Source organism: Crassostrea angulata, chromosome 7, assembly GCF_025612915.1.
Source record: "Crassostrea angulata isolate pt1a10 chromosome 7, ASM2561291v2, whole genome shotgun sequence".
Taxonomy (NCBI): domain Eukaryota; kingdom Metazoa; phylum Mollusca; class Bivalvia; order Ostreida; family Ostreidae; genus Magallana; species Magallana angulata.
The window spans coordinates 4,569,597-4,583,570 of NC_069117.1; the positions used below are offsets into that span (position 1 = coordinate 4,569,597).

General features: G+C 35.0%; 1 protein-coding gene across 1 annotated transcript in view; it reads left to right on the top strand.

The window, feature by feature from the left end:
* The window catches only part of LOC128157379 (uncharacterized), a 46,568-nt gene that overhangs the window by 12,216 nt on the left and 20,378 nt on the right, over positions 1-13,974 (top strand). The window contains exons 10-33 of the mRNA XM_052819895.1: positions 71-188; positions 360-679; positions 791-857; positions 994-1,029; positions 1,284-1,553; positions 1,915-1,992; positions 2,159-2,311; positions 2,569-2,649; positions 2,740-2,849; positions 3,045-3,168; positions 3,270-3,392; positions 3,738-3,839; positions 6,681-6,770; positions 6,895-7,135; positions 7,701-7,801; positions 8,061-8,194; positions 8,287-8,397; positions 8,790-10,740; positions 12,199-12,326; positions 12,453-12,521; positions 12,785-12,890; positions 13,006-13,109; positions 13,354-13,450; positions 13,791-13,904. Coding sequence (XP_052675855.1) covers positions 71-188; positions 360-679; positions 791-857; positions 994-1,029; positions 1,284-1,553; positions 1,915-1,992; positions 2,159-2,311; positions 2,569-2,649; positions 2,740-2,849; positions 3,045-3,168; positions 3,270-3,392; positions 3,738-3,839; positions 6,681-6,770; positions 6,895-7,135; positions 7,701-7,801; positions 8,061-8,194; positions 8,287-8,397; positions 8,790-10,740; positions 12,199-12,326; positions 12,453-12,521; positions 12,785-12,890; positions 13,006-13,109; positions 13,354-13,450; positions 13,791-13,904 — 4,828 coding nt within the window. The remainder of the gene's footprint in view (positions 1-70; positions 189-359; positions 680-790; positions 858-993; positions 1,030-1,283; positions 1,554-1,914; positions 1,993-2,158; positions 2,312-2,568; positions 2,650-2,739; positions 2,850-3,044; positions 3,169-3,269; positions 3,393-3,737; positions 3,840-6,680; positions 6,771-6,894; positions 7,136-7,700; positions 7,802-8,060; positions 8,195-8,286; positions 8,398-8,789; positions 10,741-12,198; positions 12,327-12,452; positions 12,522-12,784; positions 12,891-13,005; positions 13,110-13,353; positions 13,451-13,790; positions 13,905-13,974) is intronic.

The window sequence follows — 13,974 nt, forward strand, 5'->3', positions numbered from 1 at the left end:
TATTTCATTTATTATTATCTTTATTTAACTAATTTATTTCTGTGATAGAGCTGTTAATGCTTTCTTTTAGTCCTTTTAACCACATATTCTATGGAAACCGCGCCCAGACCTACACTAAATTACGACGACACGATGAAGCATTATCGGATGGGCGAAGGGCTATTACCTTGAAGCCTGACTATTGCAAGGTAGGTAAAATACATCAGTGTACCTGATCCAGCAAAAAATAAAGCATCGTATTGATATATTGGGTTTTTTTTAATTAAATGAATTGCATTTTCAAATCCGAAGTATGCATAAAACTGCACTTTGCCATCTGATGAAATGTGTAATTGATAACATTGGTATCTGTCCTCCAGGGACATTACCGGTATGCCCAGGCTTTTGCTGATCTTGATAGACTGGATTATGCCATAGCTGTAAACAGAAAAGGCTACATACAGTGCAAGAAGTCACGCAACAAGAACATTAGTGAGACCAATCTGAATGAACTAGAGCAGCAAGGGAAGCGACTCAGTATGGAGAGAGACACAAAGCTCCGAGAGGAGCGGATCCGGAAAGTGTTGGAGGACAAAGAATTTGGAGACAGGTACATAGAAGAAGAGTTGCCTGCAGAGCTGAGAAATTTACCTGGGAAGAAGAGAGTTATCAAACTCACTGATGCCATCAAGGTTATGAAGTAAGTCAGGTGATGTAGTGAACATCTTGTTCATCCAATCTGTTCATCCTTAATAATACTGAAATTAGTTAGCTTCTCATTATTTTAATCCTTCTTTTTCATGAATTTTAGCCAGAGTACCAAGTCCAGCATAGAAATTCCTGATATCCAAACCAGTGATTCCTCGAGTGGAGACGAGGTTAGACTGGATGAGACCAGTACTGTTTTGATACATTAATTTTGAGAATTTTCTGTTATTGTGGAAATAAGGTCTAAAAGCAAACATTACAATCAGACCCACACTAACAAATAATGGTCTCTTGTGCTTATTTCAGGAACCTGCCAAAATGGAAACAGCAGAGAAAAAAGAGGTAATTTTAGTTTAACAGGAAACAGAAGCACTATCTTGCTCAGTGGTTTATACATGGACACTTATGTCTGTCATGATTATTATTGTCACTGAGTGGCAGCTTATTTTGAGTTGTCTAGTTTTTACCATTTTAATCATATAAAGCTATTGTTCAAAATTGTTGTCACTGAATGTTATATACATTGTATTATCATACTGTTAAACTGTAATTGAAGCATGATTTCAGTTGTCCTGACTCTTACTTTTTTTCTGAAGACAAAGACACAAACAGATGCCAGCTGGCCTGAAACTTATTCTGATATTAAGTCAGACCTGTTGAGAATCACAGAGAAGTGGGAGTTTGACAAGAGGAACATGGAGATAGAAACACAACTAATGAAGCATCGACAGGAACTGGAAATTGCTAAATTCAGGCAAAAAATTGAATTAGCAAAAATTGGAGGTTTGAGCGAGCCCAATCTCCAGGAATTAGCAGCAGAGGATGCGGATGACGATGATGAAGGAAATACCAATAACAATGCACAGGTATGTCTAACAGAATCATTCACAGTGCTCCAGTAATGGTAACAAATCAGTATTAAATAATGCTTAGGTGCAGGTATTGTTAATGTCTATTTAAAGAGCTTGTAAATTAGCTTGACAGCTTTATTTCTGATGTTCAGTTGACTGTTTACATTAAATTTCATTTTTCTGCCTAAAAAGTGTAGAATTTCATTTTTCTGCCTAAAAAGTTTAGAAGGTTTTGTAAAAGATTTTGTTGGATCAAGAATACTGTTGAGATCTAATTGAATTGGAATTAAAAACTCAACAAAAAAAAAAGGTCAAAAAAAAGGTCAAGACTCTAGAGGTTAACATAAAGTGTACATTTTTGTTTCCGCGTTTGCAGACAAAAAAAGAGAAAAGAAGGAAAGGGGACAAAAGGAATAAGAAAAAGGAAGATGTAGTAAAAACAGTTACAAAAGAGGTAAGATATGTAAATTGCATTCACTTTAACAAAACATTCTAAAATTAAGGAGGAGGCACTATAAAAAAAAAAATTGGGTCGTTGCTTCATATCTAAAAAAAAGTATTTACACTAATGGTAAGTAAAAGATTTGAATCATACGCCAATTATTTGTTGTTATGATCAGAAGAAAGAAAGGAGTCCTGAGGGAAGCAAGGAAGCTTTGGAGCTGAAGGGAATCCTGATGGAGGGGTATGACAGATATCAGCAGGGGGACCCCCGGAACGCCACCGCCGAGTACAGCAAGGCCCTCAAACTGATCAACAAACACACACTCAAGGTCAGATATCAGTCAACATTGGGCTGTTGGTCAGAGGCAGCCAGAACCCCTCTTGTTTACATCTGGGTATAAGAGATATCACTCAGTGGCAGGCTGTCTGTCAGAATTCCTCTTGCAAGAGGTATCATACAATGTCAGAATGCCTCATGTTCATTTTCTGAATATGAAAGATATCAACCAGACGAGCTGTGAGTCTAAACACCTTCTGTGTACATCTGAATATTAGATTAACTTATTTTGATTTCTCTGTATTTCAGCAATTGAATATTGAAAAAGTCCACGTAGTCACCACTAAATATGCCTGTGGCATCACTTCTATATCAACAGGAATTCACAAGGTACTGGTTGGATATAAATGCATGTCTCTCTCTCTCTCATTATTTTGCTTTGATGTTCAGCCCTAGTTTACATGTGCCTTTTGTTTACAGATGATTATAGAAGGTATTGACAAGTTCAATGATATTCGTAGCAGACATTCAGAAATTAAGTTTCCTCTTGCATATTATGGACTAGGAAAAGCATACGCAACACTTAACAGGTATGGTCAAACTAATGTTTACTTAATTTGATAATCTTAAATTCTGCATGCATATTCTAGCAATGACTAATAAGTCCATTAAATTTCCATTAGATAAAAGCTGGAACCTAAATTTAAATATTAAGCTTTTAAATTTACTAAAGCTGCAACCAAGCGAACAAATGGTCAAGTTATTCCAATTCTATTTATATGTAGGTATGGGCAAGCAGTAGAGCCAATCAAACTAGGCCTTAAGATGGTTGAAAATCAGAAGTGTATTAGCTTCTCTTGGCCAGGAACAACTATCACTATTGAGGAAAGTGTTCCAGAAAAACTACTGGTAAGAATGCAGAAAGTTTTCTGAGAGAATTGCAGAGCATATAGTGTGAGGTTATAGGGGACTTTCAGTACAGTGAAGGCGTATGTTTCTGTGTTTGTCAGGGTTTGCTGACTGACCTCCTACAGCTGTCCCTGAGTCCCCCACCCCCAGACGCCACCTGTAGAATCCACAGTGACACAGATGAGGACCGGGTCATCATCTACCAGAGTGACCCAGACTACAAGGTAACAACTTTACCTTTATAAAGTCTTGATCAACAGTATTACAAAGTAGCAACTTTACTTTTATATAGTCTTAAACAACAGCATTACAAAGTAACAACCTTACCAAACTTCAATAATGCCTATGTGACTGGAGAAGTACAGTTGAACTGTGGTATCTTAATCACTAAAATCTAAAAAAAAATACCATTGATACATATACATGTACCAATAATTCCCTGTATTTTTACCTTGATATCTTGAATCCTTGAAATGTTTTTCTTGGTCCCATGGAATGGAATATGTCACCAAATTTTTCTGCAAATATTTTTAAAATGAGTTAATGCATTTTGTTTTTTATGTTTTCAGGGTTTTGTAAGAGTGATTTGTCAGGCCAAATGTAAAATAGAGTTTCATTACAACTGTTGGAAAGATTTCAAATCCAAAATGGGAGAGAAAATAGGAGATAAGGTATTGTCGAATGTCGTATCTAGGTTTTTGTTTAATGTTGTATCTAGGTAATTGTGCAGTCTGTCTTCATTGATCACATTGTACATCCCAGTCATGAGTGTATGTAATATGTAGTCAGTATATTTCTATGATACACCATCTGTTGTTCTCATCACATCATCTTCCCTTTTAATTTGAAATAATGGGGCTACGAGAAGTAATGGAAATTTGAGCTAGAATACAGTAAAGCTTAATCAGTACAAACACGGATATGGTGAAATAACGCATAGTACATATACATGATGAAGTATTGTGAGGTCTCTGGCAAAATTCTGAAGAATATTTGGCAAAATTTTACAGAACTAATGAAATAAATTCTTTGGTCCCAAAGACTTTGCTATAATTTAAGTTTTGCCATCACGTGTTTTTCATAGTTACATGTTTATAATGCATGAGATTAACGTATTATGATTATTATGTAGTGTGTACAAAACATTATGAATGAGACTTCAGACACTGACAGAGTAAGTAGTGATGGTAATCCGTGTCCTCGCTTGTGCAGTAACAAGTATGTCAGATCCTCAGTCTCGCTTATGCAAAAACTGTATGGCATTCCTTTGTTGAAGGACAATATATACCCTTTGTATGCTTTGTGCATACAACTGCACAGCCCAGGGAAATTAAGATTAGAAAGGAGATGATAAATACAATCGGAAAATTCTCAATATGAGCTTACAATAACTTTAAACCCATTGAACTATTGCAAGTGACCAAGTAACTGGCTTCCTGGCTCAATAAACACTCAATTTTTTGCACTTATATATTAGACTAGTAAATACCGCTCTTTTACAATACACTGTACAAAATCCAATAAAATCCCATACAAGACAAGGTTATCTTAGAGCACCATTCAAGGATGAATAAACATAAATGTGCTAGCCAATCACATTCAAGCTTCAATAAACAAGTCTTAAAATAGTTAGATAGCTTCTTCTCTTACAACTCTTATGCTTGGTGGTCTTTTTTATTCAAGTTTTTTTGCCAAAATTGTGTATATAATCCGCCCGATCTGCTATTCTTCCATGAATAATGCAAACAATAACACAAACTTAGAATTGACATATGCACTTTGCCATTACTTTGTTTACTATGTGAAGCACCTCGTGGATTTAGTTTCATCGTTGATAAAGAAACCTATATCTGAAATACCGACAAAGATTTTGACAGCAGCGATTTCATTGGCTGTATGAAAGATTGCTCTGAAATGCCCCCTTACAGGATGTTGTTGGATCTTGTATAGCGTATTGTAGAGAGCGGTTTTACAAGTCTATTTTAATTTGATTGAATGAGCGTCAGTGAAATAAGAGTTATTGAAAGATTTATAACTTATTATTCAAAATAATAAGTTTGAAATAATTTTTTATGAAAATGTCTGAAGATTTTATAGTTTAAGCAATATGAGCTGTAATTTTGCTGTGAAATCATGTTATTTTGGTCATTCTGCTTGGAACTGAAACATTTATGATAGACAAGATTTAAATGACTCTTTACATTTTGTCTGGAGAAAGTTTCTCTACTGAGGAATATACTGCAAAACAATTATTGTACAAGATGATGATAATGTAATTTTGCTTCACTCAATATCTCTAGGTGACTCTAATAGCTTTTCCCACAAAAAATTAACTAACAAATGTTTATAAGAACGCGATTTTATTGGGAGTTGATTTTAATCAACTCTCCTATGCAGTTACTCTGGCAAACCAAAAGTGAAACAGTGTTTGGACCTAAGCACAAATCATCACCGCTGACAAGACTTAGTTCTTGAAAATAATAGAAAAATTCAAAGTATAAAATCAAATCCAAGCAGCTTTAAAATTAATGATAATCCATAAAATCAACTCCCGTCAGTACTTCAGTACTTTGATTATTAAAGTTGTAAATTACAGTTTCACAATAATATTTTCCAGCATAAAAATTGCAGCCTATATTGCTTTTATCATTTAAAATATATTACGGCTACTTGAAATGTGTCACAAGTCAACCGTAAAAAATTATGAATTATTTGTTCTTTTTGCAATATTTTGTGACAAAAACCTTATTGAAAATAACACATAAAAAAAAATTTATTGACTAAGCAAAATTTTAAGGTTTAGATTTCAAATGTGTATGTGTATTAGGAGAATCACCTAAATTCCACGTGCATTACCTCATCGTTTTTGTGACAAGGTTTCTATGTGTCCTCAAAACTTGTAGAGTTTCGTCTAGACATTAGTACAAACTTGTAGCTTTTACAGCAAACCAATCAAACAGATGAGTGAATATTTTCTTGTGATACAATATATTGATTTTTAAACTTTTTTTGCATGCAAATTGATAAGAAATCACCATTTATTTGGAGTTATTTAAGTAAACTCATGTCTCAAAACTGCATCGAAATTTATGTACACGTTTATATCCTACAAGTTATGAAATCTTAACTGATAATTTACAAATATGTTTATGTGTAGTTATAACACATGTGCGCGTACCCGTATACATTTTAAAATCTCAACCTCTCTAATGACTCATAATCATCATAAAATATCTCATTCAATTAGGGATCTATTTTTTCGGCAGAGTTTTTACATTGTTTGTTCCTCTATAAATTGGTAATTGTTTTCTGTATTCCACAGGTGGAAAAAAAAGGTTTTTTGAAATAGCCCATAAAATTTGTTTAATGATATTACTGTAACTTGAGTGAACTTTATTAACCATATAATTTATTATAAGTTACTCAAAATTATTTCAATTTTCCTAAGGATGTTTGGTAGAAATGTTTTAGGTTACTGCCCTTCGTGATAAACAGCGTTGAATCTGTTACAGGATATGCTGGAGACTCCCTGTCCTACTCCAAACTGTGGCACAGTTATTGTAAAAATATCCATCTACAGACAAGATGCCATTGAGAAGCACGTAAGTGATTATCAGCTGTAAATTGACTGTTAATTGTTACCTCACGTAATGACAAATGTCATTGTACCTGGGCAAGCAGTTGGTGTCCTGTTGAGTCACAGACAGATTGTTTGCTTTTTGACAGTTTGAATCAGAGAAAATGGAAACCAATAAAAAACAAGACAAGAAGAAGAAACCAGTGCTGAAGATGCCTCCATCGAGTCAAGATAAAATCCAGAAGAAGATGGAGAAGAAGGAACAGAAGATGAAGAAGAAGATGGAGAACAAAGAGGAGAAGACGGAGTTAATGGAGGACATTGATCAGATGTTTCAGGAGAGCGAGAGCCAGAAGGCGGACCTAGCCGGGGGTAAGGATGGCAACAGAGGTAGTCAGCTTTAAGCACATTTATTATGTACAGTATGTGTAAGACATTGATTTTTCTCAGCTACTTTTTTTGATAATTGAAGGCAAGTTAGTACATGAAATAGGTTATAGAGTTTATTCCTTCTTATAATATTTTCTGTGAACAAAATCAGATGGGTGGTCTAATATCAATGATGCCTTAATTAAAGAGCCAAGTAACAGTGCTGAAATTTCACACATTGAATTCAACAGCTCACTGAGATCTTGAAAAATTTTCATCTTCAGGCAGAAAGAAACAATTGTGCCAGTCTTACAGTAAAATAATTCTCATCATGTACAATGTTAGAAGATTGAATGGTACAGTCCTGTACTTCCTCTTTTATAGAGGTTATAAAAGAGTTGTTGTGATTGATATATTGTGAGATATAGTACTCACTGCTGGTATTGTGATTGACAATGTTAGCTGATGAAGTTGATTGTGTAGCGGTTATAACAGTGGTGTTGTGTTCAATATCTACAATGTACGTTGTTATTTAAATCAATCTACTTTTATAGAGTAAATATGATAGTGGTGTTGTGATTGACAGGTGGGGATGGGAGGGAGGAGGAGTTTAAAGTCCCTGACCACACCCAGCCCGTCTCAGTGCTGCGTAAGGATGACGACGATATCAAGCTAAACAAGTACAAGGCAAGTGGAGTCACACAATGGCTACTTCTTATGTATGAATTACATATTATGGATAATAGAAACACATATCATATCCTTTATTACATGTTTCAAGCAGGATGGACTACTTGTGTATAGCTTCCTTTTTAAGATAATTTATGCTTTTGGTATATCTTTCAGAAAAGGTTATAAAGTCAGTTGTGATAATATAACACTGAAAGCCATTCTCTTAATTTTAAATGGAGATTGAGGTTTAAGGGTTGGTTGTACATTATTTTAGGGAACTAAAAAACAAAAGAACAAGAAAAAGAAGGAGAAAGCTGCTAAAGCGACCCTTGCTGTGGAAGTGAACTTCACTGATAACAAAGACAAGCACCTGCTGAATGAGCACTCTATTCCGGACTCTCCCACTAGGTACAGACTGCATTTATATCGCCTATTTTACAGCCTACTATTACAGCTGTTCAATGCGTGTATATGTTTAATTAACACTATTCTTTTTACAGGGATTTTTCAGTACCAACAAACATTCATGAAAAAGTTCAGGCATTTGAGAATTCTTATGAAAGTAAACCTGTGCAACATGTATATGATCAAATCACAGAAAATTTATTTTCGTAAGTATTACCCATTATCCAACACCACAAAATTCCAAAAAAAAAATATCAATCTTGAAGCAATAAATGCAGAGATATTTTGAGGCATCATTTAAGTACTGATGGTCAGCTTTATAACCATTTAGCATGATTGTTGAACTATTTATATGATCAACTATTTTTGTGCTTCTCTTGAAACAAGAATAGCAACCTAAAAATGGTCAAGTTTAAGTTGAATTTATTGACAAGAATTGCTCCATGCATTTGTAAATTCACTTGATGCTCAGTATGAACATTTGAAATATTTGCTTTGCTCCTTAAATGTCAAATTTGTGACTGTGTATTTTGGAATATTATGACAGTTTTACACGTACGAATTGGTGACTTGTTCATTTACATACTGGACTTTGTAGATTTTTTGAGGAAATCCTAAATGCCCATGGACCACTTCATGTTGATGATAAAAAGCTTACCTCCTTGATTGAAGATTTCCCAAATGATGCAAAGGAGAAAATTGAACAGGTGGGGGGACTAAGCAGTTTTCTGAGACAGTCTCTGAAATTTGCAATGATAAATGACTATGTGTGTTTGTTAAAGGACTCTGTGAAAGCTAGAGACATATCCTTAGCCCAAGGTTTTGCTAGGCAGACATTAAGTAACTCTAGTGATTCCTCGGATAATGTGTGGAAAACTGTAGGAAAGCATTCAAATTCTAGTAGAGATCAGCCAGAGAGGACTTCTCCATTTTCTTTCACTTCGTCAGTGGATAATGTGGTCAGTGAGGATAAACTGAAAGCTGCGTTTCTTCACCAGCCGTATCCGATGAAATCATCAGGTGTGGATTCTTTGGATGATTTTGGTAGTGTGGTCAAAAAAGGGTCGATAGATGCTTTGGATGATGACTTTGACTTGGGGCCTGTTAGAACAGGCTCCAAAATGGACAGGATTGATGAAATACACTTGATATCTCCTACAAAGAAGAAGAAAAAGACAAAAACCAAGATAAGCCGTAAGGACCTAGATGATATAGATTCACTGTCATCATCTCCAAGTAGTGACAATGACTTTTCTTGTGAGGATGATACAGGGAGTTTAAACTCTGAATTGTCTGGTGCAAGATCAGGCAAAGTGTCCTTGTCTAGTGTAAAGATGCAGGCAGAAAATGGTAGAATAGTTGACTTGAAGCAAAATCTTGATATCTCTAGTAGAAGTAGTTCTAAATCAGATCTAAGTGAAAAATCAGGAAATGATTTATCCTATGACCTTATGGCAAAGGCTTACAGAAATTCTCCAGTGGCATCTTTGTATGTGAAGGACAAACAGGGTCTTTTGTCTGGTTCTCCTACCTTTTCAGAGAATGGTAGAAATGTGGACAAGTCTCTGCATGGACTGACTGCACCCCAACCCCTTAAACTCCCCTCTCAGTTCTCACAGAAAACACCTGGGATGTCACTCCACTCAGAAGCAAGCATTGCTGCTGAGAAGGAAATTGATAGAATAGACAATGAAATGGTGAAGGAGATAGCTGATGATGTAATGGAGAGACTGATATTGGGGAAGAATGTTTCGGCCGCGGAGAGACAGGAGATGTATAACCGTATCACACAGGATATCTGGAAGGACTTCAAGAAACAACGTACTTCTGTGTCATCTGTGTGGCCTCTAGACAACAAGTCTTTGTACACCCAAATGTCTTTGAGTTCACTAGACAGTAGACAGAGGAAAAATTATGCAGAACAGTTCATGAAAAGTCATTATGAAAACAATACTACTGACCCTCTGCAAGGAAAAACAAGTTTTCCCCATTCTACTCCTATTCACAGTTTTCCATATCCTAGCAAACCTCCTATTACTACAGTGAGCAACAATTTTCCAAATTTACACACTACACAGGGAGTTCCCCCTCCCCTCACCTTACCCACTTCTTTTTCTTCAGCTAACAGTTACACATCCAATATCACCTACCCCTCTTTGAACCCTAGTATCTGGGCCAGCACCTCAGGGACTAATGAGGCAATGCCCAGTATCCCTAATGTGACCTCATTTTCTACTCCCCCTCCCCCACTTAACCTGCCTTCGTTTGCATCGGGACCATTTGGAGGCTTCAATATAGGGACATCCCTTACAGAACCCAGTGTTTCTTCAACTTTGTCCTCTGTGTTTGGTACTCATAGTGATCAGTGTGTTCAGACTGCGGTAGAAACTCGAGACGTTGAAGTTAATACTGAGCCCTACGAGTCCTACATGGCACAGTATGAACGGAGTAAAGAGGACTGTGATAACTTGAAGACTCTGGTGGTAAGACTACAGACTCAAGTTGCCGAGCGGGAAGCCATGCTGAGGGAGTGGACAGTGAAAACTAAGGTAAACTGGGTGTGTCTGTACGATGTGGCCGAAGGTACAGCTCCACAGGGGCTTAGTACTCAAAATTAATGTTCAGTATGCATCTAAATGCAAACGTTTATATAAGTGTGTTTCTTTGTAAACTAGATACATTGTTTTTGGTTACATTGAAAATAAAACCAATGTTTTAATGAAAAATAAGTTGCAACATGTAAAACTTGTAACTATGGTTACCACTTCTACAAAGCAACTGTTGTAAACTGTTCTTAGTTACACTAGACTCAGTCCTGAATAAGTGTAATACATGTTCAAGTACACAGTATTGACTGTTCTCTGGAAAAGAACACTATTTTCAAAGACAGTAAAACATTGTTTTAGCAAACCTGCATAAAATTAAGTCAGGCTTACAATAAAATCAGTTTCATTAGCCATATATAGTCTTTAAAAGTGAAATCAATCTTTTAAACAGATTATTATAATGACCAAAAATTGTGTGTCCTTCCCTTCTTGGCAGTTTGCCATTAGTGTGTTTTATTGTATTTGTTCTGTGTACAAAAACCTCCATGTGTTTGTGTTATTGTTTTCATTTGCATTATGTTTGATTCTGAACTTTTACAACACACCTAACATTACAATTCAGAATTCCTATCAACATAATTCAGAATTGCATTGCTATAAATAATTTAGTTTTTGTATAAACTTCCATTTTTTTCCTCTTTTGTTATAAGGTTTTGAAATTTTAACTGAAAAAGCACAATCTTTAAACAAATAAGATACTATTAAGGCATCTTCTTTTAAATAGAATACTTGTCAGATGTTTCTAATATGATGGGATTTGTAAACAGTTCAGAACTAATTTGCATGATACAAATACATATCAAAGCAAAAACTTGAGATTGTTCGCTATATATCACACAGCATGTATTATGTATGTATTACAATTTAGTTAATACATGTACTTTACACAAGGCTGGACCTTTTAAAGAATACATAGAATGGATATTCTTAACATGCTATCATAAAATCAAGTCCAATGTCTGGTCCTGTGTATGACCAACATTCAGAATACATCCCCTTGTTTATAGAGTGAATTCATTGCAAATGATTTTATTTATGTCAAGATCTAGGAATTGAATTTAAAATGTTTCTTTAGTGCTTGGCCCAATTTGACGTCATAATTGATTTGATATGTATTTTTCAGTACTTTATGGCTGTAAATGAATTATATTGAAAATTAAAGAATTTCATGACATTAAATATCAAATCTTGGAAAAAGTAATCCTGATACATGTACCTATATTCAATTTGACATCATTGAAAAGAGAGGGCCAAGAGCATTTTCAATACTGTTTTTGGAGAGACTGAGGCATTCTAGATATATTTCATTACCGGTAGTCAAAAAATGTACAAGATTTATTACGACAGTTAAAAACAAGATTTTTCAACTGTGAACCTGTATTTTTGTTGTGCTCTATTTAGTCTCTGGAAGCAAATTCTCAGCAGCTCGATCTAGAGAAGAAGAATTTAGAGGTCCAGTTACAGGTTTATGAACAACAGCTCAATCACTTGAGTTTGGAACTCAACTCCAAGTCTTCTGATGTATTAGAGTAAGTAGTTGTAGCTCTACAATAACTCCCAAGTCTTCTGATGCATTGTAGCTCTATTCTGTGTGTCTGTTGTAATACATGTAGATGTAAATGGCTGTAACATTGATGACTCTTATTTAATTTCAGTTTAAGAGAGAAAATCAATATTACTGAACAAAAATGTCTGGACCTGCAGAAACAGCAGCATGATGACAGGTGTGTACATGTTGTGTGTGGAGTTGGAGGAATTAATGGACAGGTTTTCTGTGGGAAAAATGCATTGATCCGTCTCTAACTTTATAAACAGTTGTTAGAGTACAAAACTTAATCCTAAAGATCAATGATGAAATTTCTGTGCATGTATTAGACTATTGAATCAATTTAAGAATTTTTCTTTATCATGAAATCCATGTAATTACAATGATTTCATTTTACATTATTGACACAATAAACATTTAGACACAATCTTTTCCCAACAGATTTAGAACTTCAAAACTTGATAAGGAGAAGTTAGAAGCTGTGAGAAATAAAGAGGAACTGAAAAAGTTACGAGAGGAAGAAAGTGAAAGGGCCATGAGAGCAGAGGTACAAATATACATGTCATCAGTCTTCTAAAGTTTTGGACTGAAAATAACAACAGACTTTAATTGCTGAATTTTTCACATAATATGGTGATCTCATGTTACACTTCTATACACAGGTTGAACTGCTGAAAGTCAAGAAAAACTTTACTCTGCAAATGCTGGAAAGATCCAAAATGGAGTACATGGTGTATAAAAATAAAGTGTCTATGATAGTTAAAAGGTAAAAACTGTTTCACAGAAAATTCATTAGGATGTAATAGTCTTTTTGTCAGTTTTTGATAAATGATGAAAAATATCTATTACTGAATATGTGAAAAGATGATCTCTTTGAAAGCCAAAGGTAAGGAAAGTTAAACAGAAACTGTTTCATATGATTTATAACAGAGCGTGATTGTTATGTGACAGTGTACTATGATACTGATGGTCTTGTTCAGAGGAACTGATGATTTGATTTTGTTTTGTAGAAGGAAGGATGAGGGTCGATCTGGGGGTCTGAAGCAGCATCTTGACCAGTACGAGGGGATCCTGAAGAAGTGTGAGGAGACCATCAACAGACTCAAGGTCACCCTCATTATCTAATATAACATAACATAATATGTAACATTCTATAATAGGACATAACAAAACTTGACATTTTTACAGCTATTAACATATTTAAGAATTTACTTCTAAGCTACACTTTTTGCCATATATTGGTTCATAAACATTTGTTAATAACTAAAATATGGCAGTATCAGGGCATCATCTCAAAACACATTAATAAAAACCAAAAACTTAACCAGTATTAAAATTTACAAAGTTGTTGCTTCACAACATGATTGAAATAATCTGGTTTGATGTACATGTACTTTTATCATGATATGATAAATTATGAAGATGGTTGATATTTTGTTTTCAACAGGTGGAGTTTGATGAACACATTCGTCAGATCCAAGGGGGGAAGCGGTTGAGTGAACTTCCCCAGATTTTCATTCCCCCTCCTCCCCCTCAACCACAGATGCCCAATCTAGATATGGTATGAATACACTCTGTACAGTTATCTAGGATGACAGGCTTAGTCTTTCCAAAAAATGTCCAGCTTTTTA